The sequence below is a fragment of the Erythrolamprus reginae genome, chromosome 5 (assembly GCF_031021105.1).
Source record: "Erythrolamprus reginae isolate rEryReg1 chromosome 5, rEryReg1.hap1, whole genome shotgun sequence".
Lineage (NCBI taxonomy): Eukaryota > Metazoa > Chordata > Lepidosauria > Squamata > Dipsadidae > Erythrolamprus > Erythrolamprus reginae.
This window is the reverse complement of record NC_091954.1, coordinates 78,359,814-78,379,497: the sequence shown is the minus strand read 5'-3', so window position 1 is coordinate 78,379,497 and position 19,684 is coordinate 78,359,814. Positions and strand designations below refer to the sequence as shown.

The 19,684-nt window shown below is 35.7% G+C and overlaps 1 protein-coding gene across 2 annotated transcripts in view; it reads left to right on the top strand.

The window, feature by feature from the left end:
• Positions 1–16,973, top strand: part of LOC139168472 (period circadian protein homolog 2-like) — a 35,547-nt gene extending 18,574 nt beyond the window's left edge. For both annotated transcript variants that reach the window (XM_070754064.1, XM_070754063.1), the window contains exons 10-21: positions 388–541; positions 2,365–2,470; positions 3,641–3,772; positions 3,917–4,016; positions 4,917–5,082; positions 5,178–5,308; positions 6,821–7,072; positions 8,035–8,867; positions 11,434–11,617; positions 11,707–11,896; positions 13,873–14,023; positions 15,779–16,973. In XM_070754064.1, the coding sequence (XP_070610165.1) occupies positions 388–541; positions 2,365–2,470; positions 3,641–3,772; positions 3,917–4,016; positions 4,917–5,082; positions 5,178–5,308; positions 6,821–7,072; positions 8,035–8,867; positions 11,434–11,617; positions 11,707–11,896; positions 13,873–14,023; positions 15,779–15,808 (2,429 nt within the window). In that variant the 3' untranslated portion in view covers positions 15,809–16,973. The remainder of the gene's footprint in view (positions 1–387; positions 542–2,364; positions 2,471–3,640; positions 3,773–3,916; positions 4,017–4,916; positions 5,083–5,177; positions 5,309–6,820; positions 7,073–8,034; positions 8,868–11,433; positions 11,618–11,706; positions 11,897–13,872; positions 14,024–15,778) is intronic.
• Positions 16,974–19,684: the final 2,711 nt, after the last annotated feature.

Genomic DNA, 19,684 nt, shown 5'->3' with positions numbered 1-19,684 from the left:
GTTGTTAGCATATTGTGGGATAATTTAATAGCTCTGCTCTAAATCTAGATTCAGTCTAAAATATAGAATCTTGAATTTATACATACTGTGTAAATATTATTCTTGCCCATTTTCAGCATTGCAAAGTTAATTTTACTTAATTTAATTAAAATAAGTTAATTTTACATTTTCATATCAGCAGTTCCTTTCATCTTCTACTGAACTAAAACCAAATTAGATAATTCATGCTGAGTCTCACGTTCAAAGAGCTTTTTCCATCAAACTGTTAGTAACAAACAAATCATTTATCTTTTAATGTTTACCTTATGCAGTTTTATAGTGTTCTATTGATATTCAAAATATCACTTTTCTCTATCATTAAAGCGTGCGTGTTTTTTTTTTTAACAGTACTTCTGTATGGCGGACAACCATTTGATTATTCACCAATCAGATTCTGTACTAGAAATTGCGAATATGTAACTTTGGATACAAGCTGGTCTAGTTTCATCAATCCTTGGAGTCGAAATATTTCATTTATAATTGGAAGACACAGAGTTAGAACGTAAGAAATTAATGTCAATAAAACAAGAATTCATGAGATGAATTGTTTGCAAGAGACCTCCATACATTGTGTGCCAAAATCTAATTATACAGTTGAAGAGATCTTCTGTGTAAAAGGATAATTTCCTCTTCTTTCTTCCTCCTGTAGGAAAAGATGTAGATTTCTCAGTGCCAGTTGGATACAGTACTATTTACATATATAGTTTGCCTAAATTTTACATATATAGTTTACCTAAATTTTAAAAGATAATAATAAATATCCAAGTAAAACCCTAATGTTTACTTTTAGCAAGGTATTATTTATTTTCATGTTGTGGTGTGGTACCAATCTACAGATTAGGTCTCCTGGAGAATTTTAGATCTTTTAGGTAGAATTTTAGGTGAATTAGGTCTCCTGGAGAATTTTACTGTCAGTGTAAAAGTTGGTTCTAGGAAAGGCCAGTCCAAATTGGTTAGACAGTTAATAATAAGTTATCCTTATCAAAGTCCAGATTAGTCTCTTTAAGAAAAGCTGTTGTCAGTTGTATGATTGGCATCTTACACTGTTTTGCCCACATTTCCATCATGATGTCATTATAGACTGTATCCAATATAACTTATTCAGGTACTGATTATACAATATAGTATATCTTCAAATTGGGCAGGTTCCTACATTTTTTACTACCACTCTATGGGTATGGCTTATTTTGTGGGTGTGGCTTGCCGGCCATGTGACCGGGGGGGAGTGGCTTGCTAGTCAAGTGATCAGGTGGGAATGGCTTGCCAGTTATGTGACCAGGTGATGCCTATCATTAAGTGGGCTTGGGACACCCAGAGCTGCCACTTCTTTGCAACAGCCTGTTCCACTTGGAGTTCCAAACTATGGGGAGTTGGAACAGCTGCAATGCCGGCAGCTTCGTGGGCTTCTTTCCTCAGTGGTTCATTTTCTTACCTCTAAGTGGCTGCCTCCCAAAAACACTTTCCTTCCCTTATCCAGACGACCCAGCAGAGGGTAGATGCCTTCTGCTCCTGGCCCAGAAGAAATTGTTGTGCAGTGCAAAATCCCAAACAAAACAAAATGGAGACACCCAAAACAAAATGGAGACACATGTGCAGTGCCAGAAACTCGGCTTCTGCGCATGTTCAAAAAAAGAAAAAAATTAAGAAATCCCCCTCTAAAACCCCCTGAAAAATATTCAAAAAAATTTGGGGGGAAATGGCGGTGCCCAGAGACTGGGACGTCTTCGTGACATCACCAGTGGGCTGCTACCGGTGCAAATGCACTGAACCTGACCAGTAGAAACCCACCCCTGCTGCAAATTTACACTAAAGAGGCTTTAATAATTATCTACGTTTATGCAATGCAGTTTAACCATTTCACACAAACCTTAGGTCATTTTTTAAATCATGTGGTTCTGTGCAAGGATTTTCAGCTTTCTTTTTTCAGTGATATGATATATGGGTAGTATATGGATAAATTTAGAATCTAAGATATTCTAGCTTATGTACATTTAGTAATCATGAATACCTTTTGGAAAGTCAAAATGCCAGTGGTACTAGTTTACATATTTTAGAAATGATTTCTTCAATAAAAAGGGAACTAATAACTGCATTTAAATTTGCATATGTTGAATATTAAATATTTCTAATAAACTTACAATTGTCCCTGATCTTTCAAGACTTGTCAAAAGTTGTTTCAGAATCAGATTATATAAATAAGATAATGTTTGGACAATGTAAGCCTGAATGTTTGATCAGTTTAAGTGTTTAAAGGTGCAAGAGAGAAAAAAACAGGCTATATGTAACTGAAATAAATAAGCTTGCCATTGTATATTATTATTTTAGGAGCCCTTTGAATGAAGATGTATTTGTACCTCAGCACACAGAAGAAAAAATGCAATATCCCAATATTGAAGAAATTACAGAGCAAATACATAAGCTATTACTACAAGTATGATGTTTATTTATTAGATATTTATACATATATATATATACACACACTGAAGCAGATAACTTTGGGTTAGAATGGCAGTTTGGACCAGAATTGCCATTGCTAAGCAATGCACTTGTAAGACATGATGTCACATGACCATGCCATATACTGATATAGTCCTTAATTGTATCATAACTCCAAAGACTCATGGCTTTATGGAAGAAGCAGGAGGGCAGATAGAGACTATGGACAAGGTGCTGCAAATAGCATGAAGCATGGAGTGTGGGCAGATGGAGGTGATCCCCAAGATCTCACATTCTGTAGAGGGGCTCCTCAAGAGAACATGATGGGAGCGATTTGTGGACATGATAATCAGCTCTCCCTAGAGATTCGCACTGCTCCCACCCTCCTTGCCTTTCGCAAGAGTCTTAAGACTCACTTATGTTACCAGGCTTGGGGTAATTAGATCTTGGCCCCCTGGCCAATAAATGTGATGTATGGCTGTGATTTGAATTTGTTTGACTGATTTTTAATATATTGGGTTTTTATCTTATGTAGTTTTTAATTAATTAGATTTGTCTTTGTATTTATTGTTTTATATTATATGCTGTGAGCCGCCCCGAGTCTTCAGAGAGGGGCAGCATATAAATCTGATGATGATGATGATGATCAACCTTCTTTGCTCATTTCCACATTGACTTTTCTTGTGGGAATCCAGGAAGGAAGGTTGTAAATGGTGATTACATGACATAGCTCACTCCAACATCATGATTACAAGCCAAGCATCTGATAACCCAGATTGTATTCATGTGACTGCAGAGATGATGAGACAGCCAAAACTTCGAGAACTGGTCATAAGTCCACTTTTTATGATCATTAAAACTTTGAACAGTTGTTGAACAAATGGATGTAAGTTGAGGACTACCTATACATACATAGACACAAATATTAAACATGAACTGCATAACTAGTACCTTAAAAATATTAAAAATGGAATTCTGCCTTTAGTGTTTTTAAATATCCTTCTGTGCTAGGGTTATTGTAAGAAAATGGGAGGAGGAAAGTCTGTTGGCTAAGTTCTCCATCCTTGAGTTATTTATGAAAATAATAAAGGAGGGATGCAAATAAATGAGGTTTCTGACTAGCAGCATCCTTCATTATTACAATATATATATCTCTATATTTTAGCCTATATATAACAGTGGATCCAGTGGCTATGGAAGTTTGGGCAGCAATGGATCACATGAGAATCTAATGAGTGTGGCTTCATCCAGTGACAGCAATGGGAACAATGAAGATACTCAGAAGGCAGAGAAAACTGTAAGTTTGGTATAGTTCTATTAATAAATGAAAAAGGTAGTGATTTTTCTTATAAATATGAGCCAATTAAATAATTTCTAATTAATTATTCCAAATAAATATGCAAGCATGGTTTAAAGACTGTTTGTTTCCTCTCGATTCCAGAATTCTTTTAAAAATATTTGTAAAAATGGAAGTGTGGACAGAACTCATGCCTCCTTTGATTCTAGATTAAAGCATGAAAATCAGAAGAAATCTTACCGAGGTATAAATCAAAGTCAATTTAAAGAAATTACTATCAGCTATTTTAGTTATATCTTCAATTATTTTAGCTATATCTTCAATTATTTTAACTATTTTTTGATCAATTGCATTTAGTCCAATGCCGCTAACGATAGTCAGTTTGTGTAGTATTTTCTGTATCTTCGAGAGCAATAGCATTTAGGCTTATATACTATCTCATAACAATTTGCAGCACTTTCTGGGACATTTACAGTGCAGAAGCATTATTTGCATATTGTCTCCAAGAATCTGGACTCCCATTTTACTGATCTTGGTAGAATGGAAGGCTGAGTCTACCTTAAGCCCTGTCAGCATCAAATTCCAAGCTAAAGGAAGAGGGTGCCTGCAATACAGTGTTCCCTCACTTTTCGCAGGGGATGCGTTCCGAGACCGCTCACGAAAATCGAATTTCCGCAAAGTAGAGATGCGGAAGTAAATACACTATTTTTTGCTATGGATAGTATCACAAGCCTTCCCTTAACACTTTAAACCCCTAAATTGCGAATTTCCATTCCCTTAGCAATCCTTTAGATTATTACTTACCATGTTTATTTATTAAAGTTTATTAAAAAAATATATTTATTAAAGGTGGACGAATGTTTGGCGATGACATATGATGTTATTGCGCAGGAAAAACCGTGGTATGGGGGGGAAACGCAAAGTATTTTTTAATTAATATTTTTGAAAAACCATGGTATAGACTTTTCGCGAAGTTCGAACCCGCAAAAATCGAGGGAACACTGTACTGCCCTTTAACCTCAGTGGCCACAAGATTTGAGTTGCTTACGTTATTAGGCTTGGTTTTATCAGTTTCCTGACTCTATAATGTTTGATTTTGGAAGAAAACCCGAATGAACCTCTGTATTATTTTTATATTGTTCAGAGAAACCCACTGACTACCATGATCATACCAATAGTGCTACTCAATTGTTTGAAAATGATGGTATTGAGACTGCTTGCCAAAGGAGTCTAGTTGCAAAGGAATCAACTTTGGGAGAACAAATGATATATTCATATCAAGAGATCAGCTGTTTAGATAATGTTATCAGGTAAACTATAATGCATTTCACTGAATTACTGGTATGTGCATGTACTTTTTAAAATGACTGCTTTCATAAAGTTTTAAAGTTGCTTTTTCTTGTAGATACTTGGAAAGTTGCTGTGCAGCTGATGCTATGCAGAAAATGACTCACCCGAAACCATATACTGATGTAGCACTGAATACTGATATATATAGAGAGAAAATTAATTCTGATACAACAAAAGCATTAGCAGGTATTGGAGATATTATTTATGGATTTCACAGGGAAGTCTTATGCACTTTTATCTTCAAGTAATGCTACTCCTTACCCAAGTGTGTTTGGGATTGCAGCTTCCACTTGGCAACATTCAGTCTTAAAACATGGTCTTTCCTAAGCTAAGCCTTACAATGCATGTAAAGCAGTTGATTCAAGAAACAGTCCAATATTTCTTCTTCAGCAATAAAGATATTTAGTTAACCAGCAAGAACCAGCAAGAATAGCGAAGCAAGGAAACTTGTGATATTCATTGTCTGTTCTGTACAGGGGTGGGCAGGGGTAGCGAAAATGGAGCTCCACCCCAGAGCACCCAATTTGCACTGAAAGATGTTGAAAGAAAATGCAGGGTGTCCTGCATAAGCCATGCCCACAGTGTGGTAGTAAAAATTTTGGTAGCCCTTCTCTGGCTCTGTATTATTATGTTTCTCAAAGACCAGAAAGAGTGATAGAAAAAAAGAATACAATAATTTTCAACAAGCAAAATTTGAACATTTTGATTTAATGCCAGTCTTAGAAACAGGTTTTCTATTTATACTAGTGTAGTGTAGTTTTTTGTTAACTTAGCATTTAGTACAGCATGGTTATGAACAAGTTGGTTTATAGTTCATGGTCATTTAAATAATCTAAGATTGAAATTAAGAGAAAAATAATTCATGCTTTTGTGCTCATTCAGAAACATTTCTTTAAAAAGTATTGAATATTTGTTTCATTATAGATAATGGAAATTGAATTGAAAAACAATATTAATATTTATTTCTCTTCCCCAGTCTAAATCTGTACAAGCCAAAAGGAATGACAATTCAGTGCTTTAGTCTTGATAACAATGATGAAAACTTTTATCAATGAAAACATATTTACAAGCTCAAGAAATGAAAAAGTGAAACACACATAATTTTAAAAAATTCCAGGAAGCTGAAAAACTACACTATATAAACCTTTCCAAATCTTTATCCTATGTTTGACTCAGTCTAGTAGATCTGGACAGTTTCACCTGTCATCATGCTATATTTGTTTGAAAAAATTGCATTTGGTTTTTTAAAAAATTCTTTTCTCTTTGTTGTTATGAAAAGAAAGGGGAGTCAAAAACTCACATAGTCCTGCAGTGTTGGAAATATCTGACACATCCAATGCTTCAGTTCTTATGGATGCTCATTTAACGTCTTTGACTTTTCATGGACAACCTGAAAGTGCAATATCTTTTGTCAGTCAGTGCAGCCACAGCAGCACCATAGTTCATGTTGGAGATTAAAAAAAAACACAGCCTGAATTAGGTATAGTTCCACTTTTGTTATGAGGCAGAATATGACACTGTATCCTCTAGAGTCTAGAATAAATGTAGTTTATTTAGATATTTAATTGTAATAATTATGGGGCCTCTTTCTTATATAAACTTCAGCAGACTACTATAGACATTTATATTTTAACATGTTTACAACTTTTTAATAACATTAAAAAACTCCTATATGTCTGTCTTCAAATTTATTTTTAGAAATTTTAGAAGACAATCAATCTGGGATAAAATCCACAGAGAATCAAACTATTGTTCTACAATCTAACAATTTACAAGAGAAAAAGAGAAAAGCTATATTTAAGAAATTGGGCCTTACGAAGGATAGCCTTGCAATACATAATGAAAAAGAAGAGTGGAGTTTTATGAATAAGTGTAAACAAATAAAAAGGTTCCATATTTTTAAGTGTGCTTACAATTGCTACTTTCAAAAAAGACCCAAAGGAGAATATGGTATGTTTTTTAAAATAATTATTGTTAATTTGTTTAATACTTTGTGTATAATTCAGTAAAAATGTATATATTTGCTGTATTATTTGCTTCTTCCAAAGGTCAGCACTGTATCGCAGATCTATGAATCAGCATGCTAGCTTGGGAATTGAAGTCCACACATCAAAGTTAAAAAACACTGTTAGGCAAACAAATGAAAGATTAAGTTATCATTTTCAAAGACATGTAACTTTCCACTTCCTCCAAATCTACAAGTATTGTAATTTGTCACTTTGTATGCAAAACAAGGAGTATTATTTCTTCTATATTGATTGTATTTATGCAGGTTACAGATTTAGAATAGCTTTTGGAAATGGAAGAATTAGAAATATGTTATAATAAGGCATTTAAATAGAATCAAATTTATTAAATCTTAAAATAATTCAGGAACTGGAAAGACTTTTTTTTAAAAAAGACTGTATTTTTCATTTCTGTAGCTAGTAGAGATTCTTTAAGTCAAAAGCTGTCTCTTCTAAGACAGCTGCCCCCCCCCCACGCCTGGGCCATGGACCGGCACCAGAAATCGGGCTACACAAATGTGCAGAGTCAGGCAGCATGTTTAATTTCATGCCTTCCTGGACCACATAAAAAGCTTTCTTCATGGAACAGGTCCATGGCACTGAAAAGATTGGGGGCTGCTGTTCTAAGAAGGGACAATTAGGTGTGGTCTAAAAATTAGGAGATTGTGAGTTCTAATCCCACTTTGGGCATTTAAAAAAACTGGCTGGCTGTATCACTCTCTCTCTCTCAGCCCAATTTACCAACTCATAAAGTTGTTCTTGTGGGGAAAATGGGAGAAGGAAGAAGTATTGGTATGTTTCCTTCTTTGAGTTGTATATGAAAGCAATGGCTGGATAGAAATAATTTTTAAAAAGAATAGTGTCAAAACAGATGTTCAGACACAATTAATTAACTTCTCTTTCTAGATATGTGTGGATTACACCATGGTTCTGGAATAGCTTTATCTTGGAAGAAAATTGGATCGATCAAGAAATCTAAACAAAAAAGATACAAACAACATTATTCTTCAAACAATCAAACATCTGGTACCAAACCCTTGCATAAATTTATTTTGCTTAGCCCAAATTCATCAAATAATTCACAAGCAAGTTACCCAACTCTGCCAGTTTCAATAATTTTGCCCACCGTTTTTCCATCTACAGAAATCACATCAGCGGGTTCTCAGGTTTCCCCTTCTTATTTTAATGAAAAACAGGATTTCAAAAAACATTGTCCTCTGCCATTAACTGAGCTTGTTTCACCATTAATCACTCCAGTAGTAGCACTTGTTCTCCCTAACCCTGTATGTCCTCAGACAAGCAATAGTATCCTTCAGACATCTTCTCTTGAGCCATCTGATTTTTCTGTTCAGCCTTCTTTCTCTTCAGAAACTTTGCTTACAACACTTCCTTCATTTGCTGCCTCAAACAAGTCATCTCCTGAAGTAGATTTTTCAGCACAGCCATTTTGTTGTAATTCTCTAGCAAATAGTAAAAAGAACCCTGTTGTAAAATACCAAAGTAAGCTGTCCCATTGCTGTACATCAGAAACTTTGGGTCTACAAGATCACTCCTCATCAACGTCGTTCCAGTCACGATGCAGTTCTCCTTTACAGTTGAATCTTCTGCAATTAGAAGAAATACCAAAAACATTATCAAGTGGAAGTGTTACTATAGAGGAAAATTATGAGACTTTAACTGATGGAGAGATTATAAATCTACAGTTAAGCAGCAATGATAAAAGAAAAGCAGCATGTGCCGTAAGCTTTATTTATATTTACCTAATTATTATGAATGAAAAAAATTCTTCAAAAATTGTCATTACATTTATTTAATGCAAATATTCCTTGACTTACAACTAAAATTGAGTCCAAAATTTCTGTTGCTAAGCAATGCAAGTGAATTTTGTTTTATTTTATAGCATTTCTTGCCATAGTTGTTAAGTCAATTGTTGCAGTTGTTAAGTTAGTAACATAGTTATTAAGTGAATTTGGTTTCCTCATTTACTTTGCTTGTCAGAAGGTCACTAAAGGTGTTTACATGACCCCAAGCCCCTTCATAAATACATGCTAGTTACCAAGCATCCAAATTTTATCATGTGATTATGAGGATAATAATAATAATTTATTAGATTTGTATGCCGCCCCTCTCCGAAGACTCGCAAACAGGATGCTGCAAACAGTCCTAGGTTTGACAATGGATATATCATTTTTATAATTTTGAAAGATTACTAAACAAATGGTTGTAAGGCAAGGACTACCTGTAGTACACAATATTTACAGTTTCATATTTTCTTTAAGAATTAATTATTTTAAAGATATGTTATATACCATATTTTTCGTTGTATAAGACGCACCTTTTTACCTCAAAATGATGCTTTAAAAATTGGGTGCATCTTATACACCGAATCTTGCTGAGGTGGGAAGCCGGCAGCTCAGCCCCGGGGGTGAGTGGGAGCCTGGCTTTCCATGGCGGTGGCAGCGCTCTGGAGCCTGAATGAGCCCATCCCCCAGGCCCTGCCCCTCCTGCCATGGAAAGACAGCCGAAGAGGAAAGTCTGGCAAGTCCTGGAGGGCGGGCTCCCAAGCACCACCGCCTCTCCTGCCGTAGAAAGGCAACAAAGGGGAAAATAAGCCTATCCCCCACAGCTGCCTTTCCATGGCGGCAGCGGCAGAGGCAGTGCTCTGGAGACTGAACGAGCCCGTATCCCAGGACCTCCAGAGAAGAAAACAAGGGAACTTCACGCTGCCATAGAGAAAAGTGCAAAGCCCGCACTGTTCCAAGCACTTCCGGTCCGAAGCCAGCCGGTTTTTTCACCCGAGTGGCCCAACCGAAACAGTGGATTGTCGTAGGAATGGAAAGAGGCAAATAGATAAGAATAGATAAGGGTGGGGAGGGAATAAGTTGTGTTCCCAGTTTATAACTTCCTGGTAAGTCTTGCAGCTTCTTAAACCTTCTCTTTCAAGGAAAACAGGAGTTTAGCTGAATATTTAATGCTCTAAAATGGGGGTCTCCAGCCTTGGCAACTTTAAGATTTTTGGACTTCAACTCCCAGAGTTCCTCAGTCCTCAAAGGTGGCTGAGGAACTCTGGTAGTTATAGCCTACAACTCTTAAAAGTTGCCAAGGTTGGAGATTCCTGCTCTAGAAACACTCCTTTTAAGGAGTATTTCAGGTTTATCATCATCACCATATATTTCCATGCACTTCATTTGTGAAAATTGGAGTAATCAAGAGAGGGGTCTTTGAAAACCTCATGGTATAATAGTAATATTAAGGCAACCTCAGCAGGGAACTGTAATTGTAAATGATTCTATCACTAACCATTTCTGTGACTAAAGGAACAACTAACAAAATGAATTGTCGTTGTTTTGTTTATTTGTTTGAGTTACGGGTTAGGAGTGCAAGAGTCTTCAAATCTGGCAAGTTTAAGGCTTGTGGATTTCAATTCCCATTTCTGAGCTAGCATGACTGGTGGAGGAATTCTGGGAGTTGAAATCCACAAGTCTTGAAGCTGTCAAGTTTGAAGTTTGTAAAAAGTGTACATGGTTTTAAAAAGTATACAAGGTTTTAAAAAGTATACATGGTTTTAAAAAGTATTCTGATAGACTGGTATTTTATTAAACAATATAATACTACACCATTTGTTTCAGAATACTTTTTTCTTTGGTTTCTCCCTCTAAAATCTAGTTGCGTCCTATACACTGGTGTGTCTTATACACCGAAAAATGCGGTAAACAAAGCATAGACACTGGTGCAAAAGCTACTGTATTACATTATCTTTTGTTAAAATTGGGAATCTTCATACTAGAAAATGTGAACAGTTTTCAATATGTTTATACAATAAAGCTAACTATTCTTATTTGTCTGTTGAGCCTATAGAGATCATGTAGCCCAAGTCTCTGCTTATTGTAGAAAATCTAGACAAATAGCTCAGATTGTCCCAAGGGTGCTTTTCGGAAGGCAACTGGACTTTCTTGGATTTTTTCCCTAGAAAACGTTTTGCTTCTTAGCCCAAAAACTTTTTAAATATGAGAATCTCCATAGACAATAGAACAGGTTGTTGCATGGTCTCTATTAAAGATTTCCAGCAAAAGACTGTTCTCTTGTACAAAGTATGGAATGTATATTATTATGATTAAATTAAATTACTAACTAAACTATGGTTTTTGGCTGTAATAGGTTTTTTTAATGGCACAATATCTCTCTTCCACTAATATAATTGCTATGTGAACCTTATACAATGAGATTAATCCCAATCCATTTATTAAAAACTAAAATTTCTTCTTTAAACATTCAAAGGGTTATTGTTTTATTTTGTATATTAAGGTTAATACACCAGTGGAAGTTCAGAATAGTGATGAGTTTTCATTATCTATTGACCTACTTGATTTACTTCAAGAAGACACCAATTCAGTCACTGGATCTGTTTCATCAGGAAGATTTGCTTTAGCAGCTGCTGAGTCTCTAGATTCTGGATCAAATGGATGTGATTTGTCAATCTGTGGAGCAGGTAATGTGGCATGTAGTATTCTGGAAGTGGTTAAAAATGGATGGAGAAACAGGTTTTATTAATAAAAGTATTGTTTCTCCCTTCTGTAGGATGTAGTGAGACAAGTCATATTAGCAAATATATTGAAAGCATTAATTCCTCAGAAAATAATCATAAAACAAAATGTTCACAAATGGAAGAAGATGTACATAACATTAAAAATGTCCTCCAGGATCCTCTTTGCCTGTTGATGGCAAATACAGATGATACTGTTATGATGACTTACCAGATTCCATCACGGTAATTTAGTTTTAATTATGATCAAAGTTGAATAATATCTAAAGTAATAACATTTCTGATTTCAATAAACCATTGTCTCTTATTCATGCAAAAATGTATATTTACTTCAATGGCATCTACAAGCTCTTGCTACTTTTGCCAGAATTACCCACCTGTCGCTACTTGGCCCCACAGCTACCACTGGTTTAATTCCCTTAAACCAGGTTTTACTTGTGTGAGCAGAGGACCAATGCCATATTTCACTGATTTGTAGAGTTATTGAGTTGGAAGAAGTCATTTAGACCACTAAATCCAAATTAAGAAGTTTTAATAGACAATTCTTTAGCTTCTCTTGAAATACATTCAGTGAAAGAGAGCTCACCATTCCTTCGGTAATTCCACTGTCAAATACGTTTGCCTGTTAAGAATTATTTGGTATCAATCAGTTATAATTTGCATCCCTGCAAGTTAAAATCACCATGTGTCCTGTACTGTAGGATGATGGAGAACATGACTTGACCTTTGTAACATCTGCTTAAGAACTTTAAAAATTTTCTCCCTTCAGTTACCTTTTACTTAATGCTAAAAATATAATACCCAGTTCTTCCAAATGGCTTTTTAGAATAGTCTTCTTTGAGATTGTTCCTAAAATTACAGAAGGTACAAGAGATATCATGAGAACTCAACTAATATATAATATAGTAGTACCAGGACTGGAAAGTTGACAACTATCTGCATAATTTAACTTCACATAAAAATAGAGTTTTTAATAAAATATAGAATTAAGCATTATAATATCAACCTTTAATTGATGCAGTTAAAATTACATTTCCCTTTTTTAGCATCCACACCATGATGTGACACATTCAGCTTACGATCAGCCACAATTGTAATATTTTTGTCACGCATGCAGTAGTTACCAAGCCTGATATTCCTCTTGTTTGATCCTTCTTCTCCCCCACCCCCAGGCAAATAACTTTGCATTTCTTTGAATAATGTTTCATTTTTTTGAAATTCTACAGTAGTATCTCATCCAGTCTTATATTATTTTCATATTTAAAATATCCACTTCTCTGTTCATCATTATTTAGGATAGGTGCTCATAGTAAGAGAAATTAAATTGCCTCTGGCTCATTTGCACCAAAGCCATGAATTTTAAATGAGCAATATCTCTTGTTCTGATTTTCTCTTGCACTAGTGACCTTGAATGCTTTCGCAAAAGAGATATGCCAGTTGACATTTTCTTTGTTTCCTTTGAAAAAAAGGACAAGCAGATCTATTTAATAATCTAAAAATAAGGTATAAGTGTTTGATCCACAGCCATAATGGCAGCATCCATGGAGACCTAATTGGATGGCTCTGGGGGTTTTATAGATAATTCTAAAGAAAACACTTTTAGCTTTCTTCTTTGCAATTTAATGGGTTTTGTACCATTAGAATTACATGTGGTACTTAGAATTAGGCACAAGAGAGCTTTATATATTCATCTTCTGCTATGTTGTATAAACCAACAAACAATGTTCTGAACTGCATTTTTTCTTTGTGCCATCTAAACAAAAGCCATTGTTTCAGCCTATCACTTCTCTGCAAAAATAAATAATTTGCATTGGCATAATTGGGTCTCTTTCAGCATATCCATATACAGTATATTGTAAAGTTTGATATGAAATCTTAACTACCATGCAACATGAGTCATTCCGAGATCAAGAAAATAGAGAATTTCTTAACAATTGATTATATCCTATTTTGTGTACAATTCCTATTTTGCCATCAATACATCAGCAGAATATAGAATTGACTTTTCTCCGAAATAGTGAACAGTCACAGGAATGTTGATATAAGTTTCAATTTTGAATGTATACATCAAATAATAAAATGTATAGTCCAAAATTAAATTGTTACTGTAACATTATGCCTGTGATTGTTTTTAATGTTTATACATTTTGGCTATTTCAAGACTAAAATGAAACTGTTTATACTATATTTGCTTATGCTAGAAAATTGGAAACTGTTTTGAGAGATGACAGATTGAAACTGAAACAAATGCAGATGTTCCAGCCAATATTTACGGAGGACCAAAAAAATGAGTTACTTGAAGTTCATCCATGGATTCATAAAGGTGAACTTCCTCAGGCTCTTGCAAATTCGGTATGTTTAGATATTTTTAAAAAAAATTAAATATATTTTTTTTTTTTGTGGCTGGTATAATAATAAAGATAATGTAGGTCACAATAGTATTGAAACATTTCATTATACCACATATATTTCTCTATAAATCTACCACCCATCTAATCTTTGAAATTCTTGACAGGGAACATACGATAAAAAACATCAGTATCTGTTAAAAAAAAAAATACAAACCAGGTTGTGGCCCTCTCATTAAAAACACAAAATACTTATATTTTTGGCATACATCCATTCTAGTTCCTAAATTATCAACAGATCTTAAATCCCTGATGGAAGAGACAGTTTTTCACAGCCTTCCAAAATTCTTATAAGGTTGGGATTATCTATAACTCTGGGGCATGCTATTCCATGGGGCAGGTGCCATAACAAAGAAAGCCTACTTCCTAGGTTTCCCACTAACTGAGGAGACCTTTCATTTGCTCTCTTTGTCCAATCATATCAGATAGCTATAAACCCTTTGGGGAAGGTGATGCTATATGTAATCTGACCAAGTTCATGAAGAATATCAGCTCCTTGAATTGTAGGTTGAACTGTTGGGAAGTAACACAACTTCTATCACAATAGTGTAATATGGACCAGATTATCTCAGGGACCGCCTTCTGCTGCACGTATCTCAGCGACCAGTTAGGTCCCACAGAGTGGGTCTTCTCCGGGTCCCGTCAACTAAACAATGTCGCTTGGCAGGAACCAGGTGAAGAGCCTTCTCTGTGGCGGCCCCGGCCCTCTGGAACCAACTCCCCCCAGAGATTAGAATTGCCCCCACCCTCCTTGCCTTTCGTAAGCTTCTTAAAACCCACTTTTGCCGCCAGGCATGGGGGAACTGAGATACTCTTTCCCCCTAGGCCTTTACAATTTTATGCATGGTATGTCTGTATGTATGTTTGGTTTTATAATAAGGGTTTTTAACTGTTTTAATATTGGATTGTTAAAAGCTGTTTTTATCACTGTTGTTAGCCACCCCGAGTCTACGGAGAGGGGCGGCATACAAATCCAATAAAAAATAAATAAATAAATAAATATGGCCATACCATGATGTACCTAAAACTGATTCTGCTGCCACATTCTTGACTAGAAGTTTCAAGTGTCCTTCAAAGCTACTTATCAGAGTTTGTTGCAGAAAAATCAATTTCCAGAAGCACACACAGATCACTGATTCAGATGGATTCATTAATCTATTTATAAACATAATACTATATATATTTACAATACCATGAGTAGATTAGATTATTTTTTCATTGTAACAACAGTTACAAGCATTTTCATTTCAGCAGAGCAGATAAGCACAGAGTGGACTAAGAGTACATAGAGTGGCCCAGAGAACAGAGTGGGCTGAGCCACCCCCAGACTTAAACTTAAGTTTTCAGTTTCAATTATCTGGACAGACTCAGATGTGGTTAGCTCCCATTGGCTGGCTTAATTGCTATGCCTATTAATTGGCTAGCCTTGTTAACATGGCTCTCCCAGTTCATGAATACCTGTGTATAGCTCTCCCAGTTCATGAATACCAGTTCATGAGTACCTGTGTATAGATTATGTTGCAATAATCCAATCAAGAGACTAACAGTAGAATTTAATCTCAATGTGTTCAATTCATGTTACTTCCGCCAATTGTTTTAATGCACATTCTCTTATGGCACAATCAAATATTTCTAAGAAAAAATATTAAAGTGAAGATTCCAATTGATTAAAAGTTATGATTTACTTTTTCTTTTGAAGCTTTGCGTTAATTGTGAAGAAAATAGCTGATCTTACATACAAAATGAAGGAGACATTGATGAAATGGAGCTTAATGGATGAGTTGGTAAGAATAGTTCACCAATTCTGAAACCATTCAACAGGGAATATGTGTAATCCATGAAAATAATTTCAAAACCATCTGCTTTTAACTAAGACAAATGCATCACTCGGTCTTAAATTTGTTTCTTGTGAAATGAATCTCGTATAACAAACAAATTGATTTTTTGTTCTAAAAAAGGTCTTTTGTTAATAATCTATTTTTATGGGAGCATGTCTTTCTATTACTGTGAGAGTTTCTGAAAATGATTGCTTTAATAAAATCTTTTCAATTTTAAATGTTTAGATTTGAAGTTATTAAAATTATAGAAAATGCTACTAAAACCTTACTAGATTCCATAAAAAATATAAAAATACTATGCCATTCTAACACTTCTTTCCTGACTCTATTTTTTTTTCTGTAATATGGACTATTTATTTTCCACTTTAGAAATTATTATTTATTATGATTATTATTATTTATTGGATTTGTATGCCGCCCCTCTCCGCAGACTCGGAGAGAAATATCCTAAATGATTTTGAAACTAATAATAGATCAAATATTTTACAAGTACTTCAGTTATAAAATAAATCACTGTTAACCATTAAATACATTTTGATTTACTGCTATATTTTAAATGCAATAACCGTAGCTTTTTCTTTCTGTAACCTCCACATCTGAGGGAGATTTTTTTTTTCAAGTCAGAAAATAATGTGTTTGTAATAATGTGATTTTAAATCCTGCATTTTGCATTTGGTAAATATTATAATTTGTTCCATTGTCCTGGTCTTAGAATTCATTTGTCATTCTTGTGTCAGAAGCATAATTCTCTATATACTGTAACTGTAAAAATATGCTAATGCCTCAGAATGAATGTTTATGTCTTTTTTTAAAGTGACGGGTCACTTTTAAAATCATATTCTGTACTGAAATAGTTGCCCAGCAAGGAGAATGTAATATTAACATTGATAATTTCTGTAGCAGAATACATATTTATTGCAAAGGAATATCACATAGTAAATCCGATTACACTAATCATTGTTAATTGCCTTGTTTTGCTTTCTGTATTTTTAATCAACTTTCTTGATTCTTTAGTCACAGAATAAACATTGGTGCTATCTTTTTAGTTTTAACCAACTCTCTTGATTCTTTGGTCACAGAATGAACATGAGTACTATCATTTTTTTGTAGTGTGAAAATGTTAAATTACTGCCTTGTCTAACCCTGTTGCTATGTTTACTCCATCTAATTTTGAATCTTCTGTTTCAAAATTTTGATCCAAAGATTCTTCAGTAGAGTTTTGTCCCAATATTATTCCTGAATAATGTAGAAATTATTTCCAGAGTCAATTAACTATGCATCCAAATAAATCTGACTGTTCACTTGTTAATTTCTCGTCACCCAGACTTCCAAGATCTTTCCCACATATCTTTACACTTTTCTTAAAACATTTTTATTAGTTTATAAGGTAGCATACAAAGAAAATACAAAAGGAAATACTGGTAGCAAGGGAAATAGGGAAGGAAAAAGTAAGGGCAAGCGGGAGGAAGCATTGGTTTCTCACTCTCTTTGGTGCAGACAAGGCAGTAATTTAAGGCATTAACATCAAACCTCAACTTTTTATTTTTACATAATAGTATAAACTAGCCAGTTCTATGGTATAACAACAAATCTATCAAATCGGTAAAAACCAAAATCAAAGTTTTATTTTTTTCCCATCTCAAGTACAAAGTCCAGAAGCAGTTTCCAAGCAAAAATAAAAGTATTTGTATTTTTTTTTGTTAGATCAAAACAGTTAATTTAGCCATCTCCATCAGTTTTTGCAGCCATTCATCCATTGTGGGGATCGAGGTGACAATCAGCACCATTAACTCTCTCCAGAAGCACAGTGGAAAATAATATAGTGGTGTTGCATGCATCAAGTAGCCACACTTATCTTTTCTGTCAAATTATGAAACTTCCAAATGCTCTCCAAGGGCAACCTCATGTAAAATGCATTGCCAGATGACATGGTCCAGATGGGATGTCACAGGGGCATGAGTGATAGAACGTAGGGCCAGAAACAGGTCCAGAATCTGAAAGGTGCATAGCTCCTGCTCAAAAGTCTTCCTCTTTGAGCAGGAGGTTTGAATCCAGTTTGCACACTGGGTTGTCTGAGGCAGTGCCACTTCATTCAGAACTAAAAATGTAAGAACTCTGGCCCTTCAAGGCTGAAAAACCCAAAACTATGCAGACTTGCTTGGGTAGAGCGCAAGCATCATCCAGGCCCCCATAGCCCCAGGTACATGGACAGGACATCCATAACATCACTTAGGTCAGGGGTGTCAAGCCTCAGACCCCAAATCTCTCAGAAATGAGGGATTACAAGTTCTCACAGCTTCCTCAAAGTGCCAATGGACCAATAGTGATGGAAACAGACAACCCTGAAGATATCTAGGTGGCAAACCAAGAAGTACATCAATAGTACATTAAATTATACCCATAAACTGTTCAACAATCAGTGCCAACGCCAGAAATGGATGTTATATACTCCCAGTAAAGAGCATCAATAAACACATGGGCTTCTGAGTAGTTGTTTAGGACAGCCACATTGAAGTAATTAAGACAAATTGTGATGAAGGTATGAATTACAGTAGCTAAGTTCTCCTGCCTCAGCTTTGGTTGCAATTAGCATTAACAGCCATAGCTGGGCAAAAACTGATCTAGCCATAGCCTTAACTTGCTGATCAAACAGATGCCATGAGTCCTAAATTTCCCAAATTGTAGATCTACTACTTCACAGGTTGTGCCCACCTGCCAAGGAGCAATCTTGGCAGCAACAGAGAACACCAATGGATAAACAACAGAAACACCATCTTAGTATAATTTCATCCTCAAGTGGTTTTTGTTTTTTATTTTTGTTTTGGCATTACAGCCTCCAGACATCATCAATAGCATCACCTTTATAATCTAGAAACTGTACAACTGAGTACCATCAGAGTAGTGATATCATATCCCAAACTGCACAATGATCTTAGCTAACAGCATAAATGTTAAAAAGCAAGGACTGAACTTCATGGAAGGACTGCCATGAAATTACTTGCATAAATGTGGCAGGACAAATTTATTATTTCAGAATAACAGAGTTGGAAGTGACCTTGGAGTTCTTCTAGTCCTACCTTCCACTCAAGCAGCAGACCCTATACCCGTGATGGTGAAACTATGGCATGCGTGCTACAGTTGGCAGATGGAACCATATCTGAGGGCACACAAGGTGTTGCCCTATATCAACTCCAGAATGCATGTGTACACTGGCCAGCTGATTTTCAGCCTTCCAGAGGGTGGGGAAGGCCATTTTCACCCTTCCCAGGCTTCAAGAAAGCCTCTGGAGCCTATGGATGGCGGAAAAATGGACCCAGCGGGCCTACTGGAAGTTTGGAAATGAACTTCTAGTAGGCCCGTTGGACTGTTTTTTGTCCTCCCATGGCTTCAGGAGGCTTTCCTGAAGCCTGGGGCGGACAACAAATGGCACAATGGGCCTAGCGGAAGTCCGGACATTTCAGTGAGGCCTGTGCGCTTTTGGAGAGGCAGCATGGGGGGTTGTGTGTGCATGTGCAGAGGAAGGGCATTGCATTATGGGTGCGGGCACGCGTACCCTTTTGGCACCCGAGCAAAAATAGGTTCACCATCACTGCCCTATACCATTCCAGACAAATGTCTCTTCTTAAAAGCCTCCAATGCCAGAGCACCCACATCTTCTGAAACCAAGCTGTTCCACTAGTTAATTGTTCTTACTATTGTTGTGGTTCCATCTGAGGCCCCTCAGGGAACGGCTGATCTTCTGTCGGTTTCCAGCTCAGAGGGAGAGG